At 44.3% G+C, this 20354-nt stretch overlaps 1 protein-coding gene across 1 annotated transcript in view; it reads right to left on the reverse strand.

Moving 5' to 3' along the window:
* The window catches only part of Ust (uronyl 2-sulfotransferase), a 293808-nt gene that overhangs the window by 90755 nt on the left and 182699 nt on the right, over positions 1 to 20354 (reverse strand). Inside the window, exons 4-5 of the mRNA XM_021174866.1 lie at positions 9285 to 9364; positions 168 to 321 (exon numbers count right to left, since the gene is read on the reverse strand). Of these exons, the coding sequence (XP_021030525.1) occupies positions 168 to 321; positions 9285 to 9364 (234 nt within the window). The remainder of the gene's footprint in view (positions 1 to 167; positions 322 to 9284; positions 9365 to 20354) is intronic.

Consider the following 20354-nt stretch of genomic DNA (forward strand, 5'->3'; position numbering starts at 1 on the left):
GTCCTGACTTCCTTTGGTGATGAACAGCAGTATGGAAGTGTAAGCCGAATAAACCCTTTCCTCCCCAACTTGCTTCTTGGTCATGATGTTTGTGCAGGCATAGAAACCCTGACTAAGACACACGCTAAGGCATCAGAGAGCCATCGCAGACATGCAACAGAATTTACCAGGTAGCGCTCCTCCTGCCTCATGCTGGGGGTGCGGATCATGTGATTCTGTTCCCCTCTCCAATCTCCAAAGCGACGGAAGAAATAGTTAGACAGAAATCTACTGACAGGGTCTCTGATGATGTTGATGTAGACAGGCTGGTCTCCTCCAAACCTAACACAGGACACAAACAGGGAGATTGTTAGGACTCATCCCTGGAGCAAGAAAATCAGGCCTGCTGGAACAAATCTTCCCTCTAGGTTAACATAATCCACCTATTAACCTATCTGCTGCTAAGGTGCCTACTTCTGCTTCGACAGGAAACTGTAAAGTAGGGCTTTTGTAACCATGCAGTTGCCCACCAGGACACTGTGAGACCATTTTTTTTTTGTCTTGAAATGTGTGTGTGTGTATGTTTTCAGTAGACATGGCTTTATTGAGGACAGGGCACAGTATTCTTGACTTTGGATCCCAGTGGCTGATGCAGAACCCACTGTCATACAGGTGGCTCTCAGTGACTGTTTCAACCAACTGCTTGATTCTGACTGTGTAGTGGTGACCAAGTACGTATATACTATAATTTACACCATCGCAGCACGGTGCTTTAAGATGAATGGACTGAAAAGAGCCTTTAATGTTCTTAAACCTTTACACTGCAAACTCCAATACTCCATGGACTAGAACCAGAATTACCCCCATCTATAACTGGGGAAACTGAGGCAGAAAGAGGATAACTAATCTGTGGCTATGCCACACAGGTCATCTGAATCCAGAATCTTCACTTTTAACCACAGGAGGAAAATTCCAGAGTTCAGAAATGTAATGATGCAAAGATACAAGAAAGAGATGCAAATCACAAGGTAATTGCCCTCGGGTGATGGACTTACTCCCCAGCACTGAGGAGGCCGACTTACAGGTTTGAGGACATAGTGAGACTCCATCTAAAAACAACTAAAGTATACATCACTCAGCTCTACATCACTAAGCTATGTGATAGATGTTGCCATCTACAAAGCTTGTGCTCTAGAGCTATGCCACTGAGTTTTATATACACAGTGGCATATAGCATAGTATAGCTACAGCTTCACATATACACAGTGTATTACATATAGTATTTCTCAATATATTAACTAGGTTTTTAGATTTTGTGTCAGGCTCATTCATGGCTCTTCTGGGGTGCAATTGGGCCAGCAGCAACAGTGTGCCGGTTCTTGACAGCTGTTCTAGCTTCAGCCTCTATCTGCTGAAAGTGCTTTGCAAGGGACCGAGCATCCTCAGATGAGGCAGATGGACAGGATCCAGTTCCCACCTCTCTTGCTGGAAGACTTTGCTCAGGATTTAAAATCCAGCCTGAGTCACAATCATCAAACTTCAGTAACTGTTTTGTAGCCCAGGCTGACCTCAAACTAAGGCTGCCCTGAACGCCTAATCCTTCAGCTCCTGCCTTTCAAGTGCTAGGCTTGCAGGTGTACCAGGCTTTACATATGGCTAGCAATTAACCTCAGGGTACTCTAGTCCTGAACTCTGGTTTTCCTACTGTGTGGATATGTCTGTTTCTCACAACAGAATACATCTGAACCTCCTGGACAGCCAGGGATTATGTCATCTAGCAGTATGTAGCACACAGTAGGCATTCAACAGATGGTGACAACAAACAGAAATAAGGGCCTTCATGCATGCTTCCTACCTGTTCAGCTTCTGGCAGTATAAGGGTTGTGTTGCTAGAGCAAAGTAGATATCACAAGCCACCTGGTTTGTCTGTGTGTGTGTGCGTTTGTGTGTGTGTGCACGTGCACACGCTTGTGTAATGAGCCCAATATATTTGCATTTTTAAAGATATTCAGTAAGAAGACACTAAAGACTGAGTCACTAAAGTACTTGCTTTCCAAGTGGGAGGAGCTAAATTTGGCCCCCATGTACAAAACTGAGCATGGAGGCATGTGCTTGTAATTCCAGCAATGGTGAGATGGGAGGTACAGAGGGAGGACCCTTGAACTCAATCACCAGCAAGCCTAGGCTACATATTGAAGTTCCAGGCCAGAGACCCTGTCTCAAACCAAAGGCACCTGAGAAATGCTATTCAAGGTTGTTTTTACAAACACACACTCACACACACAACACACACACACTCTCACATGCACACACACACACACTCACACACACACTCACACACATGCAAACAAGAAGACTTTAAAGAAACACCCAGGAAGGACTCTCCAATAATGAACTTCAGGACCGAGCACATACACACACACTGTCTGGATTCCCCCAACACTGTCATGTAGGAAGACATGTTATGCCTAATGGAGCTTAGCCCTGCTAATATGAATCTTGTTCATTCTTAGACGTAAGCAAGGTGACATCCATGCTTCTGAACATATGGCAAACTGCAGTCTTAGGAGTTATCTGAACCTATCACCAACCAGCTAACCTGTAAATACACAAACCCTGGATTTATCATCCAGTGTTAGCCAAACTGGGATCATGATAATGATAAACAGAAACTATGTGATAATTCTAGGAAGCAGGAAGATAGAAAAACGCACAGCGAGAGTACAGACATTTTGTGCTGGGAACACTTGCCAATGCTGACCAGCAGAACTTCTTAATCATGTAACCCATACACAACATCTCTCCAGAGATAAAGATACAGACGTGAAGACATCAAGACGGATCGCATATGCCGGTAGACTTGGCTCTCCAGTTTGCCCCTAAGGGAGAGAAGTGGAGTGACCTCTTGCTGTGGGAAGAGGAAGAAAATGGCCTGACGGAAAGGAAAGGGTGGGGCCAGTGATGTTAGGGTTCCTGCTCGTAGGGAATAATGACGTAATAAGGACAAAAAAGGCCTTATGAGGTAAGTGGAGGGGAAACTCAGACTATGCTTGTTTTTGATGAGCTACCAATATGGCTGCGCTCGTGGCCACAGTGACCATATCCCTATTGGTAGGAAGCAGAGAACCTAGGAAGACCTCTATCCAAGGAAGGGGAGTTTAGCTGATCTAGATAGGGAGAGCCCACAATAAAGCTCTCACCTTCAAGTCCAACTCCTGGCTCTGTGTAAGTCAGGAGAGACAAGGTTAAATACCCAGCATCCTCCTTTAAAAAAAAATAACTTTGATTTTTCCAAACTCAAAGCTTCCGGGCCATTATTAAAAGGCACAGAATGAAAAGGGACCTCACTGCTACTGAGAATAAGAGCAAAGTCAATGTTTAGAGGTAAGATGGGGAAACTGAACCAAACTGTAGAAGTGCTTGCTCGGTTAAAGCATGCCTTCAAAGGGCAGCTGGTTTCAAGCTCTCTTTCCATAGTAATTAAGGCTTCATTTGAGAAAGTATCGAATGTCTGCACTGGCACCCCAGCAGCCTCCCTGGATATCCTTTGTTCTCTACTCCTTTCTGTCTTCCTTCCTTCCTTCCTTCCTTCCTTCCTTCCTTCCTTCCTTCCTTCCTTCCTTCCTCCCTTCCTTCTACAAGTTAGTATTAGCAGTGGGGCTACCATGTGAGCTGAGGAAACAGAAGTAGGAACAGAAGTTGGAGGTGTCAGAGGGAACCCTGGGTAAAATGGAATAAGAAAGATTAAGGGAAGAAGGCTTGAAATTTCGGCCATGAGAGATCCTACGCTCTACTTAGCTGCTCAAAGGCCTTAGGGTCTAATGTATTTTAGAAAATTGTCTCAACAAGGAGAACCTAACTGGGGGGGGGGTGAGAGGAATTCTGGACTGGGAAAAATATCTCCTCTGGTCTTAGAAAACAAATAGAAACTGAAGCTTAGAAAACTAATAGAAAGGCAGGGAGAGTCAAGGGGACAGGCTGAACCGAGCATGACACAGTCTTCCCAGAATGCTGATCTGAGGCACACTCCAGTGAGCTGCTGACGCTGAAGAGGTAAGATTAAACAAAAACAAAAACAAATTATATCTTAAAGTTACTTCAACTACCACTGAAAGACATATGAAGTTACAACTCACAGACATGAAAGGCCCGACTCTGACTTCCCAGCCCCTAACAGCATCTTCTAAGCCAAGGTGGTTTAGACTCTGTTCTCCCTTCATTCAGAGAAAGAAACATTTGTGCCGCCAAAATTTCAAGGAAGTTCAAAATAAGTGTCAAAGAAGAGCCCAGCAACAACCCTCCAAATCCAGACCAAACGTGAGCTCTGCTGAGCTGGCAGGGCTCTGGCCTTCTCCATAGCAACTGCAGAAGCACATGATTGATGGATAAACTGAACTGCTACGGCCAGTGGGTTCCTTCAGACCCAGAGGAAAATGAAGGAAAGAGAGTAAAGACTTGAGTTGATGGATACACGCTGAAGTCAGCCAACGAGTGGACAGCATGAACTCTCGGGATAGTATTTTCCATTGCTGTTCTTGGGTACATGCCAAGTAAGGGTGCCATTTTTAATGGAGGAAGATAAATGGGGGGGGGGAGGGAAAGCAGCAGCAGCAGCAAACAACAACAACAACAACAATAAACCCTCTATAATGCAGGTCCTTCAAGACTTCATGAGAAAAAAAGGATGGGGAGGGAGGAGGGGGCAACATTCAGCCTGATCCTGATAGTCTGCTGAACAGTGAGGGTGTTGCTACAAATTAATGATGCATAAGAGATTAGAATTATTAACCAAAGCCAGCACATGAGTCTAGTCTCTTGGTCTGGTTGCTTTGCATGAGAAGGATTCACCAGTTGTAAGGGCAGGTTTCTTGGAACAATTGTACTTGCTCTTAGAATTGAAAATAGAGAGCTCAGGTCTCAAAGTATTTATCAATTCCAACTTAGTGGCTTTCCTTATCCCTTGCTTTTGGCAGGGAGGACTTTCTTTATACAGTCACAGTTTGCTACTTAGAATGAAGATTTCTATAAGTAAAGATACTCTCTTGAAATGGAGAAAAGCTGACTCATTGTATTCAGGTTTGTTTATGGAAGTCTCTGAGAAAGTCCAGGCCCTGGTGCTGTGTTACTAGAAGGAAGAGACATAGCGACAGCTTCCACTGAGGCAGCCTTAGCAGGCCGTGCACAGCTCCATTCCTCTCCAGCTAAGTTCTCCTTCACTACAGTCCTCCAGGTCATCTCTGACTGACATTCATGCCTGCTTCTCCTGTCCTGGGAATGCTCTGTCCTTTCATTGATCTAAAGCTAACTAGCCAGTCTCTCAAACCTTAGCAGAAACAGAGAAAGCCTGGTGCCTTCCATCTTACACTAGCTAGACCCCTGTGACTTCTCTCCTTCCACATCACACCCGACTATATACTTCTTCAGCAGAAGAATAAAGAATTCAAGTATTACCAAACCAAGAGAAACATCTGAGTTCACTGTGTAAGTCCAAGTTATTATAACATAGGAGAAGCTGAGAGAAGATGCTTCACCGATGTGCTCTGACTTGAGCAAAGAAGAGAGAAGAGACGAGAGAGGAGGCACAGCCTGCCTGAGTTTGATAGTGCTGCAGAATCTCTAACCAGCTAATAGGCCTAACCAGCTTCAGGGCTGTCACAGAGATGCTTTAAGATCCACTGTGAGTTCCTGTAACATTCTTCTCTCAGGAGCTGCCCCCTGTTTTAAAGATGGGAAAATGGATAGCTTTCCCCAAGTGGCTATATGGCTTGCCCTCGTCTTGGGCAGCTCTAATACTTAGGGATCCTGACAGCCAGGCTTCCACTGTTTTCTGCAAATGTGGTACCTTCTAAAAGGCTTTTTATTTTTTCATCTAGAATTAAAACAATCAAGATTCCATTCCTGTATTTGACGGTAGAGGCCAGGTTAAAATACAGCCACCATGCTGGGTGCTGTCGAGCCAATTAAGAAGTCAGGTTTGGCTTCTCACTAGAGTTTTGAACTGTCCTGAGATTATTATTAAAATGTGTTATATGGCAGTTTGGATGTCAAGATCTAACCTAGAAAAAAAGAGGGGTCACTGACTGAAGTTTGACGGTGTCAACAATGGCACAGAAGGAAGTTTATTGGGCCAGCCAAAACCAGAGACCTTTCTCTCTTTACAAATCATCAAACACGAGGACCAGAACATCTAACACGTTCCAGTGGCCTCATTATGACTAATGGCATGGTTTCTGGAGGGAAGAAGCAAGGTGCTCACACCAGCCAACCCAGTAGTGAGCCATGGTGAGAAGCAGTGAGGCGGGCCAGCATCTGCAGTGGTCACTGTTGACAATTTTAAGCATTCTATTTACTGTCCCATAGAACTCTGGCTTATCAAGATGAGAACTTTAGGCTTGGGAAGCTAGCTTTTAAATATACAGTGATATCTCATTGGCTGAACAATGTGCCCTTGTTGAATCTCCTTCCTCCTTTACACTGAATTGGGACAGGACCTCCTGAGCAGCAGGGGAGCCCTTTGAAGGCTAAAACCTTTGCCAAGCCCAGTGGGTTTGTCAGGCCATCAGGTTGGACAACAGAGCTTCTCCACAGCCAGTCTCCTGCGGTGCCAGCACACTAGGGCAATGGGGTCAGCATGAAGTGACCACTGTACCCACTGCATGTGGATGGAGCACCTTGGTAAGCTCTTTGGACCTTGTGATAGACGACTCTGTCAGACTGCTGGCTAGGACTCTCAGAAGCTTGTCAGCAGACATGCCTCTGGACCCAGTGATCTCTTAGCTGACAGATGCCAACCGTGAGTACATGACAGGGCCAGCGGGCACAGCAGGAGCCTAAAGGTCACCAGTGTGAGGAACAATGAATGGCCCTGTAATGGTCATTTGTACTGGCTGGTTTGATATCAGCGTGATACAGGCTAGAGCCTCCTGAAAAGCGGGGGAACCTCAAGTGAGAAAATGCCTCTGTAAGATCCAGCTGTAAAACATTTTTAAAATTGGTGATCAGTGTGGATGGCCCAGCCCAAAATGGGTGGTGCCATCTCTGGGCTGCTGGTTCTGGATTCTAGAAGAAAGCAGGCTAAGCAAGCCATGGTAAGCAAGCCAGCAAGCAGCATCCCTCCACTCCCATCGTCTCTGTATCAGCTCCTGCCTCCAGGTCCCAGCCCTGCTTGAGTTCCTGTCCTGACTGCCTCCAATGATGGACTATGATCTGGAAATGTAAGCTGAATTAACCCTTTCCTCTACAACTTGATTTTTGGTCATGGTGTTTTCATCACAGCAAAAGAAATCCCAATTAGGATAATTTGATACCAAAAGTGAGGTATTGCTGTGACAGACCTGACCTTGCTTTGGGGAGGACTGTGGGAAGACGTTGGAACTTTGAGCTAGAAAAGCCAGTGAGTATTACTGAGCACTCAGTAGGATGTTCTGTGGAGCTTGGAAGATAAGAATGTTGAGAATAGTGCAGAGGATGGAGACCTGGCTTGTGAAGTTTCAGAGGGAAGTCTGAAGATTCTAACAGGGTCATTTGCTATTCTGAATTAAGATTCTGTGGTTCTGATTAGCTGGGGCTGAAGAACCAACTGTGGTGGACAAGATACCAGAGCTACTAAATCGAAGCCTTTGCTTTGCTGGGATACTTGATGCTGGTTAGCTGGAGCTAAGAAATTAGCGATGATTAAGAAGAGATGAGCATCGCTGAGTTGAAATCTTCTGGGAAGTGTTTCCTGAGAGTCAGCACACAGAAGTTTAGTTCCAGAGGTGCCTGAGTTGTACTTCCAGCTGGCAGCTGAACTTGGTAGTATGAGTTACCCAGGTAGTACTGGTTCTGAAGGCATGACAAAACCATGGAGAGCAGTTGAGGCTTGGTATGAGAGAAGCCTTGAAAGGCTACTTGTGAAGGTGCAGCCTCAGTAGCAGATGAAGGCTCAGGATTGAAGAGGTAAATGAAGACAAGTTGAGGTTTGGAATCATGAAGAGAACCCATGAGAGGCACTGGTGAAAATGCAGGCTAGTTGCAGCAGAAGACACCAGCAGTTTTAGAGAGGCCAGTACCATGATCACCAAGAACAGTAGCAGCAGTGGAGTGGAACCAGCCAGACCCTAGAAAGGAAGCTACATGTGTTGCAGAGGGTGGTACTAAACAAGTGACCCAAGCCCTTTGGAGGAGTCAGTCCAAAAGATCATGAGAGCAGACAGCGGATGGTTGGAGTTTGGTTTTGCTTTGATTTGGTTTTGACTGTGCCCTGATTTTTTTCCTTCCTGAAGTAAGAAGGTATTTGATTTATTTTTGATTTTACTGGAGCCCACAGTTAAGAGACTTGGAATTTTAAAAGACTTTCGGTTTTAAGGAGATCAACTATTTTAAAAGAACTGAAAATTTAATTTGTTTGAATTTGCAAAGACTGCAGAACTTTTAAAGTTATTCATGTTTTTAATGTGAGATCTTGGGAGCGAATAAGACAGGAAGGGTGGTGGCTTAATACTGATGTGTTTGTATCAAGTTGACAGGGGTTGGTTGTACTAGCTGGCTTACACTGGAAGTGTAAGCTGAAGAAACCCTTCCCTCCCTAACCTGCCTTTGGTCTTGGTGTTTCATAGCATCAGTGGAAACCTTAATTAAGACGGCAATAATAAACCACGGAGAGAAAGAACACATAGAGCTTGTAGTTTCAACTGAACCAAGAGAAGGCCCCAAAATTTGAATGTGAAAATCTACATTCTTATTTTTAAAAGGAAACAACAACAAAAACAAAACAAAAAACCAAAAAATTCCAAGTAGATCAAAAATATCTTACCACTATCAAATATGCAGGACTTGGGTGGGGTGATTAGTTTAAAAACAAAATAAACCAAAACAACAAAAGTAAAAGTCTTTCTTGCCAGACTCATAGTGCTGTGACCAATTCAGTAGCATAAGAAACACTCAATACACCACCGCTGTGTTGCTCCTAGATTACTATTATACAGGTTCACACTGTAGAAAAATGTATGACAAAACTCTCATTTCTTGCCTTTGTTCTAATACAAAAATCATATCCTCCTGCCCCCGCTAAACCACCATTCCATTTGCAAACTTGTCATTGAAAACAATTCCATGTTTTTTAATAATGTTTCAGCTAGTAGAGTCAAGGAAGCAATGTTTCAAACTTTAGTTTCTGTGTTGCAAAGCTGGCTAGGCTGAGGATGTCCTTCAAGGGCGATGGCTCTGAGTTGTTGATTAGAGTAAGCTGTTAAGGGGTTGCTCATTAGATGGAGCACAAAGACCCAGAAGAAAGGAAAAGACCACAAAGCTGGAGAGCGACTCACCTGGAGAAGTTGAGGAAGTGGACATGTCTCGTGAATAAATAGGGCTGTTCGGCGGTACTTATATTCTTAATCAGTTCCATCTATTAAAAGAAGGACAGGGTTAGCACTTGCAGGAACTAACTCTCTAAGCCACTTGCTAATGCTTATCTGCCTTCTTGCTTTCACCCCCTCTCATTTCTTCTGGGCCAAGGCCAGACAGCTGAGCTTGTTGCAAAGGGTGAGCTTTCTTGTGAGGTTCTTTCACTAATTAATCCCCTTTCTTGCCAGACTCGTAGTCCTGTGACCAATTCAGTTGATTATGCTTGGAAAAACAATACAATGGGTTACATATTTTTCTTAAGTGTTTCTGTGTGACATGCATGTGTATGTGAGTGTATGCACTCATGCAAGCATGTGTGTGAATGCATGTGTGTATGTATGTATGTGGGTATGCATATGTGTGTGTGTGTGTGTGTCTTGGCTGCTTTTCCTCTGTGTGTGCCAAGCTGGCAGGTTTGTGAGTTCTAAGAATTCTCCTGCCTCCTCTTTACATCTTGTCATAGGGTCCTGGGGATTATAGGAGCTGGTGGTATACGCACGGCTTTTACATGGATGGGTCTGAGCACACAAACTCAGGTCCCTTTGTGTGTATGGCTAGTACTTTCCCCACTGAGCCATTTCCTCGGCCCCAGACTAAGTAAGTTTAGCTGGAAAAAAAAAATCAAATTTTTGCAGTGCGAAAATGCAGGTAAGAGAATACTTTTTAAATTACCTCCTCTAAAGTCAAACCAGGAGAAGGGTTAACCATTTCCTTGTATTTCTGTGACATTATTGAGATTCAGAAATATTTTAAACGTGTGTAATAGAATTTAGGGTGGGAATAGAATATATACCCTTCATTATGTTTCTCTTTGATTATAAAAATTTATAAGGAACATATTTCATGGGGAATTCACAGACCTCTGAAAATCTTGGGATATTTTGGTGGGTGGTCATGTGAATTATTTATTTGCAGTTATCAGTAAGGCAAGAAAGCACTTTATGTTCCTGTAAGCTGAGTTTTATGCGACATGCCATACAGAAACCGTTTAGTGAAATGAGTTAGAAATTCCAGGCATTCTCAGAACCCCCTGACATCCTGAATTTCTTCACTAGAATTTCCAATTGGCCCTACCAAAATAGACATTGTGATCTTTAAAAAAAAATTTTTAAGGCATTTTGAGACTGCTACTGTAGATGAACATCAGAGAAGGAATATTTCAGATTTTATGAACTAGAAAAAGCTGAAAACTGGAAACCAAAATGACCATTCACGTTAAGCACGGCAGTAATGGCAACAGTGAACTGAGACCTTCGGTTGTTCTCAAACATAGCAAGCCATGGGCTATCTTCTTCCCAAGGGTCTCACACAGGGGCTGACCCAGGTGTGAATACTTGGTCATTATTCATGTGATAAGCTAGACCAAGCACATGCTCTTTTATAGACCCAGATGATCTGTCTAAACCCTCTCGTTAGTTATTCCTGCTTAAAATGGTTGGAGAAATCAAGTTGAATTTAATGTTAAATGGCTCAGCTCCTAAACCTGGGGTTTTTGTTAGCTGGGAGAAGCTGGGGAAAACATGGGTAAGTGAAAGCCGTCTTTCCTTGGGCTTGAGTATAAAGGGAAATTGGATCCTGTTTCTGTAGCTGCAGTTTCCCTTCTAAGCAGCCCCTGCATGTTCTGGTAGTCAAGCTCCCTGCTTGAGCATACTGTTAATTCTGAGCTGCAATTATCCATCTACAGGGATAATTTGTCCCAGAGGATAGCTGCTTAGGAAAGAATTCTTGCCTGTGTGTGTGTTTAAGATAAAGACAATTCACGCTGTTATCTCCAGATGATTTTAATTCAGATGGTTCCCCGGGTACATAAAAGTCACGCAAGAATAATATCTGATAGCACTGAAGGAGAAAAACTAGAAAAGACCCTGGGTCTTTTCCCTATTCAACACTCCAGCACCCCCACCCCCACCCCGGAACACATGTCAATGTGTTGCAGTTAGTGACAGGAGGGAATGGTTAGACTTTTGGGAACAGTGCCATCGTATCAGAAAGCTGTCTATTTTTCTAGGAAGAATGGATGAGCAGTGACAGTGCGGCACTCTCTCCACACATATCCTTAACGAGACCCAAGCTGCCAGTGCTCATGTTTACTGTGTCAGTGGAATGAGGGCAGAGCCCTCCTCCCTTACATGGTTTGTCACTGTTCCCTGAGGAGAAAAACCCCTTGTGGCCTGTGCACAGGCTGAGCACTGCTTGTTGAAACACCATTTGACCTTCACAAATGCTAACGCTTGACCCATTTCTAGGGACAAGCCATGGCCTCCCAAACTCCTGCTGCCCAACACCCAACCCTCCCACTGTCATTAGAATCCTGCTTTTTCCTTTGCCTTGGTCCCTGGTGCCATTATAGCAACAAAGACACTACCTTCAGGAGCCAGAGAGTACACCCTTGCTGTTTCTGGCTCACAGAGGGCCACTTCTGGCTTCTTCTTGATTCCTCTACATATGTCCACTCGACAGTCATTGCCTACTTCCTAATGCTCAGGAGCTAAGCACAGAAGCACTGTGCACGGAAAGACTAGGTCCACCAGACGCAGGACCACACTCTTGAGTCCTATCTGCTTTACTCACTCTGATGCAGCCTGGGACAGCCTGGCTCAGGTTACAATCATCCCCATAACACATCAAAGTAGATCCCCCTTCTGATTCCTTTCACAGACCAACATCCATACCAAAGCCTGACCAAGACCAGGTTTAGTAACATATTTCCTCTTTTCAGAATATTCTGCTTTCTGCAGCAATTTTAAGTCTGTCCCTCCCTCCCTCCTCCCTCCCTCTCACCCTCCCTCCCTCCCAACTGCCAGCCCACTAAAATATCTCCCTCTTCCAAATTGACTTTCTGCATCCCACTTTTCTTCAACATGCATGATATCCAAGCCAACCTCAGACAATACACCACTTGGTGTGTGGCTATAAAGAAAAAATATTGTGTCCTCCCTCTCAAGAAGTTCAAAGTGTGGGGGGTGAGGTGAACTAGAGGAAAGGTGAAGTCCAGGGATAATATCCCAGGGTGGAGGGCACATAAGTGCTGTGTTGGGCCTACTGGCCGATGTAGATGGGGCATGTCTCCCCGAGGGTGTCCTCTGTGACATGGAAGAATTCACAGTAGAAAAGGGACATCGTGGACACAATGCAAAGCAGAGGTAAAGGACAAACACAAAATGGATGAAGCTGAGAGAATTGTCCACACCAGAGGCTGGCTCTTGTCATTAGCTTTAACTGTCAGTTTGACAGCTGACCGACCACCTAGAGTCCTCTGAGAGGAACTGCCTGGGTCAGATTTGGCACATCTTTGGGAGGGGGGTCATCTTGATTTTTAGTTGATGCAGCACTGTCATATCTAGGTGATACTAAGTTGTACAAGAAAGCTGGCTAAGTGTAAGCCTGTGGGTATTCCAGAGAGTGCCCCAGCAAACAGTGTTCCCTCTGTTTCAGGCTCCTACCCTGTCTTTCCTCAGTGATAAACCATGAGATGGATGTATAAGTCAAATAAGTCCTGTTCTTCCTGAGTTGCTTATGGTCAGAGTATCTTACCATAGCATCAGAAAGGATTTTAGGACAACCATTAAAGTAGTGGTTCCCAACCCTCCAAATGCTGTGACCCTTTAGTACAGTTCCTCATGTTGTGGTGACCTTCAACCACAAAATTATCTCATTGCTACTTCATAACTGTAATTTTGCTACTATTATGAACTGTAATGAATATCTGATATGTAGGATATCTGATGCATTACCCCTGTGAAAGGGTTGTTTGACAACCCCAAACGGGTCACGAGTCACAAGTTGAGAACCACTGCTATATAGGCTCATCAAGGAAGCAGATGACTAGAGAGTTAGAGTCAGGTAATGGAGGGCACAGCAGACTGTGTGAGCTTAACTGACATGTCAGGTTAGCCACCTGACATTAACTCTGTAGAGATCTGACATTAGAAAACATTTGCTTTAATTTATTTCTTATCTGAGATAAGGGTAGAAAGTGTGAAGAAGAATGAAGAGTAGAGGTTGAGGCCAGGAAGCCCAGTGGTAGAGCACTTGGCTAGGAGGTCTGAAGCCCTGAGAACCACCACTCCATCACAGAAGGACTGGATAGGAAGCCCAGCTGGGAAGATGCCAGTGTGGGTGGTAGCAGCAACAGTGGGTGCTGATGAATTAGAAGAAATTTTGCTGTTGGGTTGTTCAAACTCTATCCTAACCTACAGCAGATGCTGAGGCAAGGGGGTCTGGGGACTCATCTCATTTAGAAGGATGAAGAACTTCAGGGAGGGATGTAAGGAAGATGAAAGCAAGAAGCTTGGTGGCTACCTGGTGATAGAAAGTCAGGACAAGTCTAGACACCATCTCTCCTAAGTCCTCAGCAAGCACAAGTTGTACGCAGTTGGCCTGATGTTGCTATGTATTCAAATGCTAAATACTGTCCTAAGATCAGGTTGTCCCATGTGAGTATACCAAGTAATTCTATGTAACCTTGCTCCCCAAGTTAATTGGTAAATAAAAGGCTAAAGCCTGTGATTGGGCAGTAAATGGAGATAGGCAGATTTTCAGTTACCTGCCTAGGGTTGCTGGTTGAGCACGTGGCCAGGAGAAACAGCAAGTAATAAGGGACATACAGCTAGGATATAAGTTAAAATAGCTCTAAAACCTGCCCAATCTAGGCTTACAGCTTGTAAATAAAATACCTGGACTCTTTTATATGAGCTAGCTAGAACTCACAATTCCTTTTACACACTGTGGTACCCATCTACCTTGATGGGAATCCTGGAGGAGATGCAAATTTGGCTGCAGAAAGAGGGGAGATGTGATTGCCTTTGATGTTCTCTGCCTGGAAGTAAGGCATGCTTCTTTGATCTTCCTCAGCTTTTCACCTCAGGAGGTTTGGGGACACTCCTCTTGATGATGCACTGTGACAGAGACTGTGCTCTCCTGAGTGACGGAGGACTGAGGCCGGGCTTACTTGTCCCCTTAAGCCCCACCCAGGTGTCCGCAGAGAATCTATGCCCCAGGCATGTTTATGGGATGGAGTTACCCCTTTAGTAATGCTTGCTTCATATCAAGAAACCCATGACTAACTGAAGACACAATTGTCTATCACCCAGACAATGAATCTAGCTTTTCCTGGATTACACTGGTCTATACTCTTCACAGCAGTCCCCTTATAATATCCGAGGTGTAACAATGCCAAGCAAAGCCATTTTTCTGAGTGTCGGGAGAGGGGTGTGTTATATACCATAGCAGGAGTTACCTGTTACCATTTTATACTCCAAGAGTCAAGAATTATTACTCATTCTTTGAAATGAAGAGCTCAGGGCACAGAAAGGGGATATAGGCTTATTTAAAGGTTAATCTTGTTTTGAATCATTTGTAAGCACATGCATGGGCTTATTAATGAGGTATGCACGTCCCGTGGGTTATACAGAGCAGGTGCCGGAGGAGAGAGGCCTCAGCATCTCTGGAGCTGTCAAACATGGATGCCAGAAACACAACTTGGGCTCTCTGTAAGAGCAGTGTGTATTCAACCATCATGCCCTCTCTCCAGCCCCAGAGTACATAGATTTTGTAAAATCTTGATGATCCAATAGACTGAGCCAGGATTCAAACCCTCCAGTCCTTCTCTTCATCCCAGAGTAGCAGTGAACTCACCCTTCTCAGACAATTATCTATCCATGAACTTTTAAAATGGAAACAAGGGACTGGTCAGCACATTCTGGAGAAGCGAGAGAATCTAGAGAAAATAAATGTTTTATGTCTCTTAGGATGTGCTGAACAACGGATGGATGAAAAACGTGGAGAAATACAAGCATGGATCTGAGTGTGTGGCTCAGTGGCAGAGGGCATGGCTGGCTTGTATAGGATCTCATCTTTTCTAGGAATACACACACATGCACATGCACAAAGAGAGAAGAGACAGAGACTAATAATGATAGAAAGAATATTTTCTAAGATTTCTAGGGTGGGAAAACAGTATATGTTACCATGAACAAGAATGGGTTTTAAATACGTAGGAAAAGGGTAGGTATGGCTTAAAATTCATCTAAGGGAACAAGTTAAATTTATGTTGATGGACTAAACTGGGGTTTAAAGAGGAAGGAAAAGGCAAGAATCAAGCACGCTCACTACACAGAGGTGATGCTAGAAAGCCTTTTCTAACAATTTGCTCCCTCCTCTCTCCATGGCAGGATGGGAGAGCACAGACTTTTATCTGCCCCTCTGAAGATGTCTTTGCTCCTGACATGTTTAGGAAATGCTTGTCCGCTTGTCAACAGGAAGGATATCGTGCCCTACCTTGGTCTGAACTCTTGTGTCACTCAGGAGCAATTAGATGTCCTATAATTTTGCAGGGCATCTTAAAGAAAGGATGTGTGCTTACTAACATATCAAAGCAAAAGAAAACTGTCCAGAGGGGGAACTGCAGGTCCTTTCTCAACCTTAGAGGTTGAGAAGGGTGAATGAAGGTCTCAGGCTACCTTCCTCCTTCTGGGGGTACAGGGAAGGCCCCACCAGAAAAAGCATGTGCCTGCAGTTAAGAAGAAGTCCACTAGGGGGAGCAGTAACATGAGCGTGGCAAAGGGGTTGTGTCTGGGCTAGATACTGAAAATTAATGGATACAATTCAAACCCTAGGAGAGGAGAGTTCCCTTCTCCCTGGCTTAAATGGTCTCTCTCTTGTCCTCTTTTCTTCCCTCTGGGTTTGCATTAGAGGACTCTGGTTTTGTTTCAGGACCCAAGATGATGTAGAGCCCATTCCATCAACTGATCTGGCTTGATCCCAGACAAGTTGGATTGAAGGACAGTGTCCACTGGCATTGGCCAGTGCTGCTCCAAGCCAACCCTGGAATGACACTGTCTGTCTTCTTGCAAAGGCAGGAAGCCTTGAGGGTTATGCTGACAGCCTTTCCAAAAAGTTTCTGGGAGAAAGTCGTTGGAAGAACATGCAGAAGGCGACAAGCACAGGAAAAGGCATCTGATATGATATTATTATATACATGCTATCCTCCCAGTGTACCTGGGAGGCTGAGGCAGGAAAGTCATGAGTTCAAAGCCAGCCTGGGCTACATACTGAGGAGGGCTTGTTTCAAAGCAAAAGTAAAAACTTCAGAAAGCAGTCTGAGACTTTAGAGTTTCAGGTGACAGAATTTCCTTGCTTGGAGGATTTATTTTATTTTAATGTCCATCCTTCATGAAGTGAGTGGGCTCTGTGATATGGTCACCCTCGGGAGTGCATCCTCAGATACGCACATGCCTAGGCAAGTCCTTACATACCTCTGTTTCTACAGTAAGGCCTGGGAGTACAGAAGGCGACATGCTCTCCAGAAGGCTCTCATGCCTGGCGTAAGCACTGTTTTGAATGGCTGTCCTCTAGCTACTGAGTACAACTTTAACTCGTATGCTTATCAATTCACACTTAACCAGGATCTGACCCCAATTTGCTTTTATGTCTAATTCTAGATTTTCTTGATTTATGTATATTTGTGTCAGGTTCAGAAGTCAGCTGCATGAACAGTGAACATCGCGCCTGGTGCTCAGCACCCACCACTAGCAGCAGATCTTCAATAAACACCTGTTAAAAATAAATGAACAAATACAAGAAGGATCGGCCGATTGAACAGGAGGCAGAGGACCAAGCAGGAGGAAGCCCCAGAAGGATCTCTGTGGCCCCAAGAACTTTCCCAGAAGAACCATGGTTATGACTATGTTTTAAGTTCTGTTGCTCTATACTCAGAACTTAGACTTGGATGTCCTCTGAGAGCCAAGCCACAGGGTAGTCTGTGTAGGATAATACTGTGCCGTGCTGCCCTGTACTAAGAGTTTAATGCAGTCTGAAGCACACGGGCATAAGACTGCCATTGACCCCACCCTCTGAATGATTTCCAAGGTTTCGGTCATTTGAATGGCTACTGGACAGGGTCCGAGCAGATGTGAAGTTTACAGGGAAATAACCTTTCCTGATGTGATGGGTGAAAGGGTGTAGACTGGGCTAGCACTTCCCAAATTATGATGTGTAAATTCTGTGGGATCCAAAGCACAGCCATGACACACATAAAAATCCCAGATCAACTAAGCCTGGGAAAGTCTAGGAGAAGCTGGTGTTTAAAATATATGTGCACATATGTATGTATATGTAATATAAATAATGTATATATGCATGTGTATGTAGAAAGAGACTAATGGATAGATAGATGATGCATACATACATACATAGTAATGTGCTTGATGTCTTGGCATGAGGACTAGAATTTAGAGCCCTATCCCTCATAAATGGGTCAGGCCTGGCAATCTGTCTGTAGTCCTAGGCCTCAGGGGGTGAAGACAAGACGTGATTTCCAGAGCAAGCTGGTGAACTGGGAAACTCTGAGTTTAGTGAGAATCCCTTCTTCAGCAGATAAAGTAAAGAATATGGAGGAAGATGGCCAGTGACAAGCTCTGGCCTACACACACACACACACACACACACACATGCACACACACACATACACAAATGGCCTCCAGCACATGCACACATTTGAGCACATATGTACATACATACATGTGAACATGCAAATAGACACACACAGTCACCAACCAGCACATGCACACACATGGACACACATGTGAGTGTGCTAACACACACTCACACACACGCTCATCAGCACATGCGTAAACACAGATGTATGCAGGTGAACATGCAAACACACACATATACACTCTCACAGTCATCAGGACACACACACACATGTAAACCCCAACACACACATGCATACACACAGACACCAGCACATACCTAGATCCACACATGTGTATACACATTCACAGTCTCCAGTATATGCAGGGAAACACACACACAGGAGTGCTCACACACATGTGAGCATATAAATATACACATGCATACCACACACACACAGTATATATGTATATGTCTTAAGACTGTCAGTCATTAAAATGTGAATAATCACTGTGAATCTTCTACATGAAAACATGGCACAGAGGAGCCCCCAAATTTCTAAGCCATTCCCTTTTCCCTTCTTCCTGGATGGAGGGGGTGTGGAGGCCTGGAGAGCACCCTTCGGGAAAACTCTGACAGGAGCAGCTAGACAGGGCTTCCTCAGCCTGCCTGCTGCATCATAGAAAAGCTGCCTGTGCCACTACTCACTCACTCTCTCTCTTTTTTTAAAGACTATTTTGGATTCCTTCCCAGCATTTCCAGCAGAAGGGCCCTGAGACTCTAGGATTCCAAAAGCTCTGCTGGAGATCAACCATTGCATTATGGGAACAGACTTTGGATCTGGGTGAGCCCAGGTCCAAGCCAAGCCATCATACACAGTCACTACAGTTATTTCTGGAAGGTGACAAATTATCTCAGTTTCTCACCCAGAAAACAGGGAGCGACACTTACTCACTGGTATATTTTTGGCCCCAAATGGTTAAATGACATAATTAGGGGAAACAATTCACACGTAGGCTTCTCATTTGCTTTATACATCCTCGGAAACTTCAGCAGAAAAACAAGTAGCAAAGTGATCTGCTTTTGCTAATTGTCTTAGTTAGGGTTTTACTGCCTTGAACAGACACCATGACCAAGGCAAGTCTTATAAAAAACAACATTTAATTGGGGCTGGCTTACAGGTTCAGAGGTTCAGTCCATATCATCAAGGTGGGAGCATGGCAGCATCCAGGCAGGCATGGCGCAGGAGGAGCTGAGAGTTCTATGTTTTCATCTAAAGGCTGCTAGTGGAAGACTGACTTCAGGCAACTAGGGTGAGGATCTTATGCCCACACCCACAGTGACACACCCATTCCAACAAGGCCACACCTTCAGATGTGCCACTCCCTGGTCCAAGGATATACAAACCATCACACTAAGCTTTGCGATTCAGAGGCCAGTTTCTGCCATTCTCCAACCAGAATAACAGGTTCCTCTCCCTGCGAGATGCCCACTTGGGACCCAATGCTGAAGTCACTTTAGGACTAGCAAACAGACTGTGAAGATTCTTGGTCACCACTCCTTGCCGTTTGGGGAAGGGGAAAAGTTGCTCCTCAGTCACACTAGATAGAATCCCCACTTTGCAAGATCAGATATATCACATCCCCTAACTGAGATCTATATTTACCGTAAAGATGAACCAGTGTCATCCTGGGTTTGTATTATAGGCAACGCAAAGATCCAACACTTGGCTAGCAGTGGTTACAAGCTCTTCTGTGGAGGAGGAATTGTTCAAAGTACAATTTTTAAAGGTGTGCCTATTTCTATGAGAGCAGATGTAATGGTTTTTATAGGCATCTTAACATTTGGTGTCTTCAGGCTCCCTCTCCTGCTTAAAAATCCCCTAGGCTATAAAGTTTTAACCCTTAACTGTGAGCGCGCAGATGTGTGTTTGCACATGCGTGAGCACATGTGTACATGATGGTAACTACTAGTTAGGGGGAAATGAATGAGTTCATCTAATCCTGGCTCAGAGAAATGCCTTGTGGTTCAATGAAGTGGCACAGATAAACCCAGTCTTATATATGGACGGAATTTTGAAGTTCACATATATGTCGTAGTTTGGATCATGGAACATGTTTTCTCATGAAAAAGAAATGGATTTTATAGTAAACTGACTCCTGACCTAGCACACACACACACACACACACACACACACAACCTGTTTAACTCCTTCAGTGCCTGAAGCAAAGTTGTTGTCATTGTTATTCTTAATTTTGAGAGAACCGCTTTCCATGGGAACAATTTTCAGAGTTTTACTGTTTAAGGGAGAGAGCCACTGACTATAAAATTTTAACCAGTCTCCTAAATCACACCGACATTTTCCCCTTTAATAAATTACCAAGAAGAGCGGCTATTAATACCACAAATTATTTCCTGAATACGTTAAGTTAAAATAATATGTCTTTCTCTGCTGTCATATGTACTTTCAAACTTTAGTAAAAGGGATCCCATGGGACAAAGACAAGTCTCTGAGGACGTCATGGAGATGGACCAGGGCTGGCTTCTTGTCCTTCTGTTTCCTGGCTACTCTCCTG

Source organism: Mus caroli, chromosome 10, assembly GCF_900094665.2.
Source record: "Mus caroli chromosome 10, CAROLI_EIJ_v1.1, whole genome shotgun sequence".
NCBI classification, from domain to species: Eukaryota; Metazoa; Chordata; class Mammalia; order Rodentia; family Muridae; genus Mus; species Mus caroli.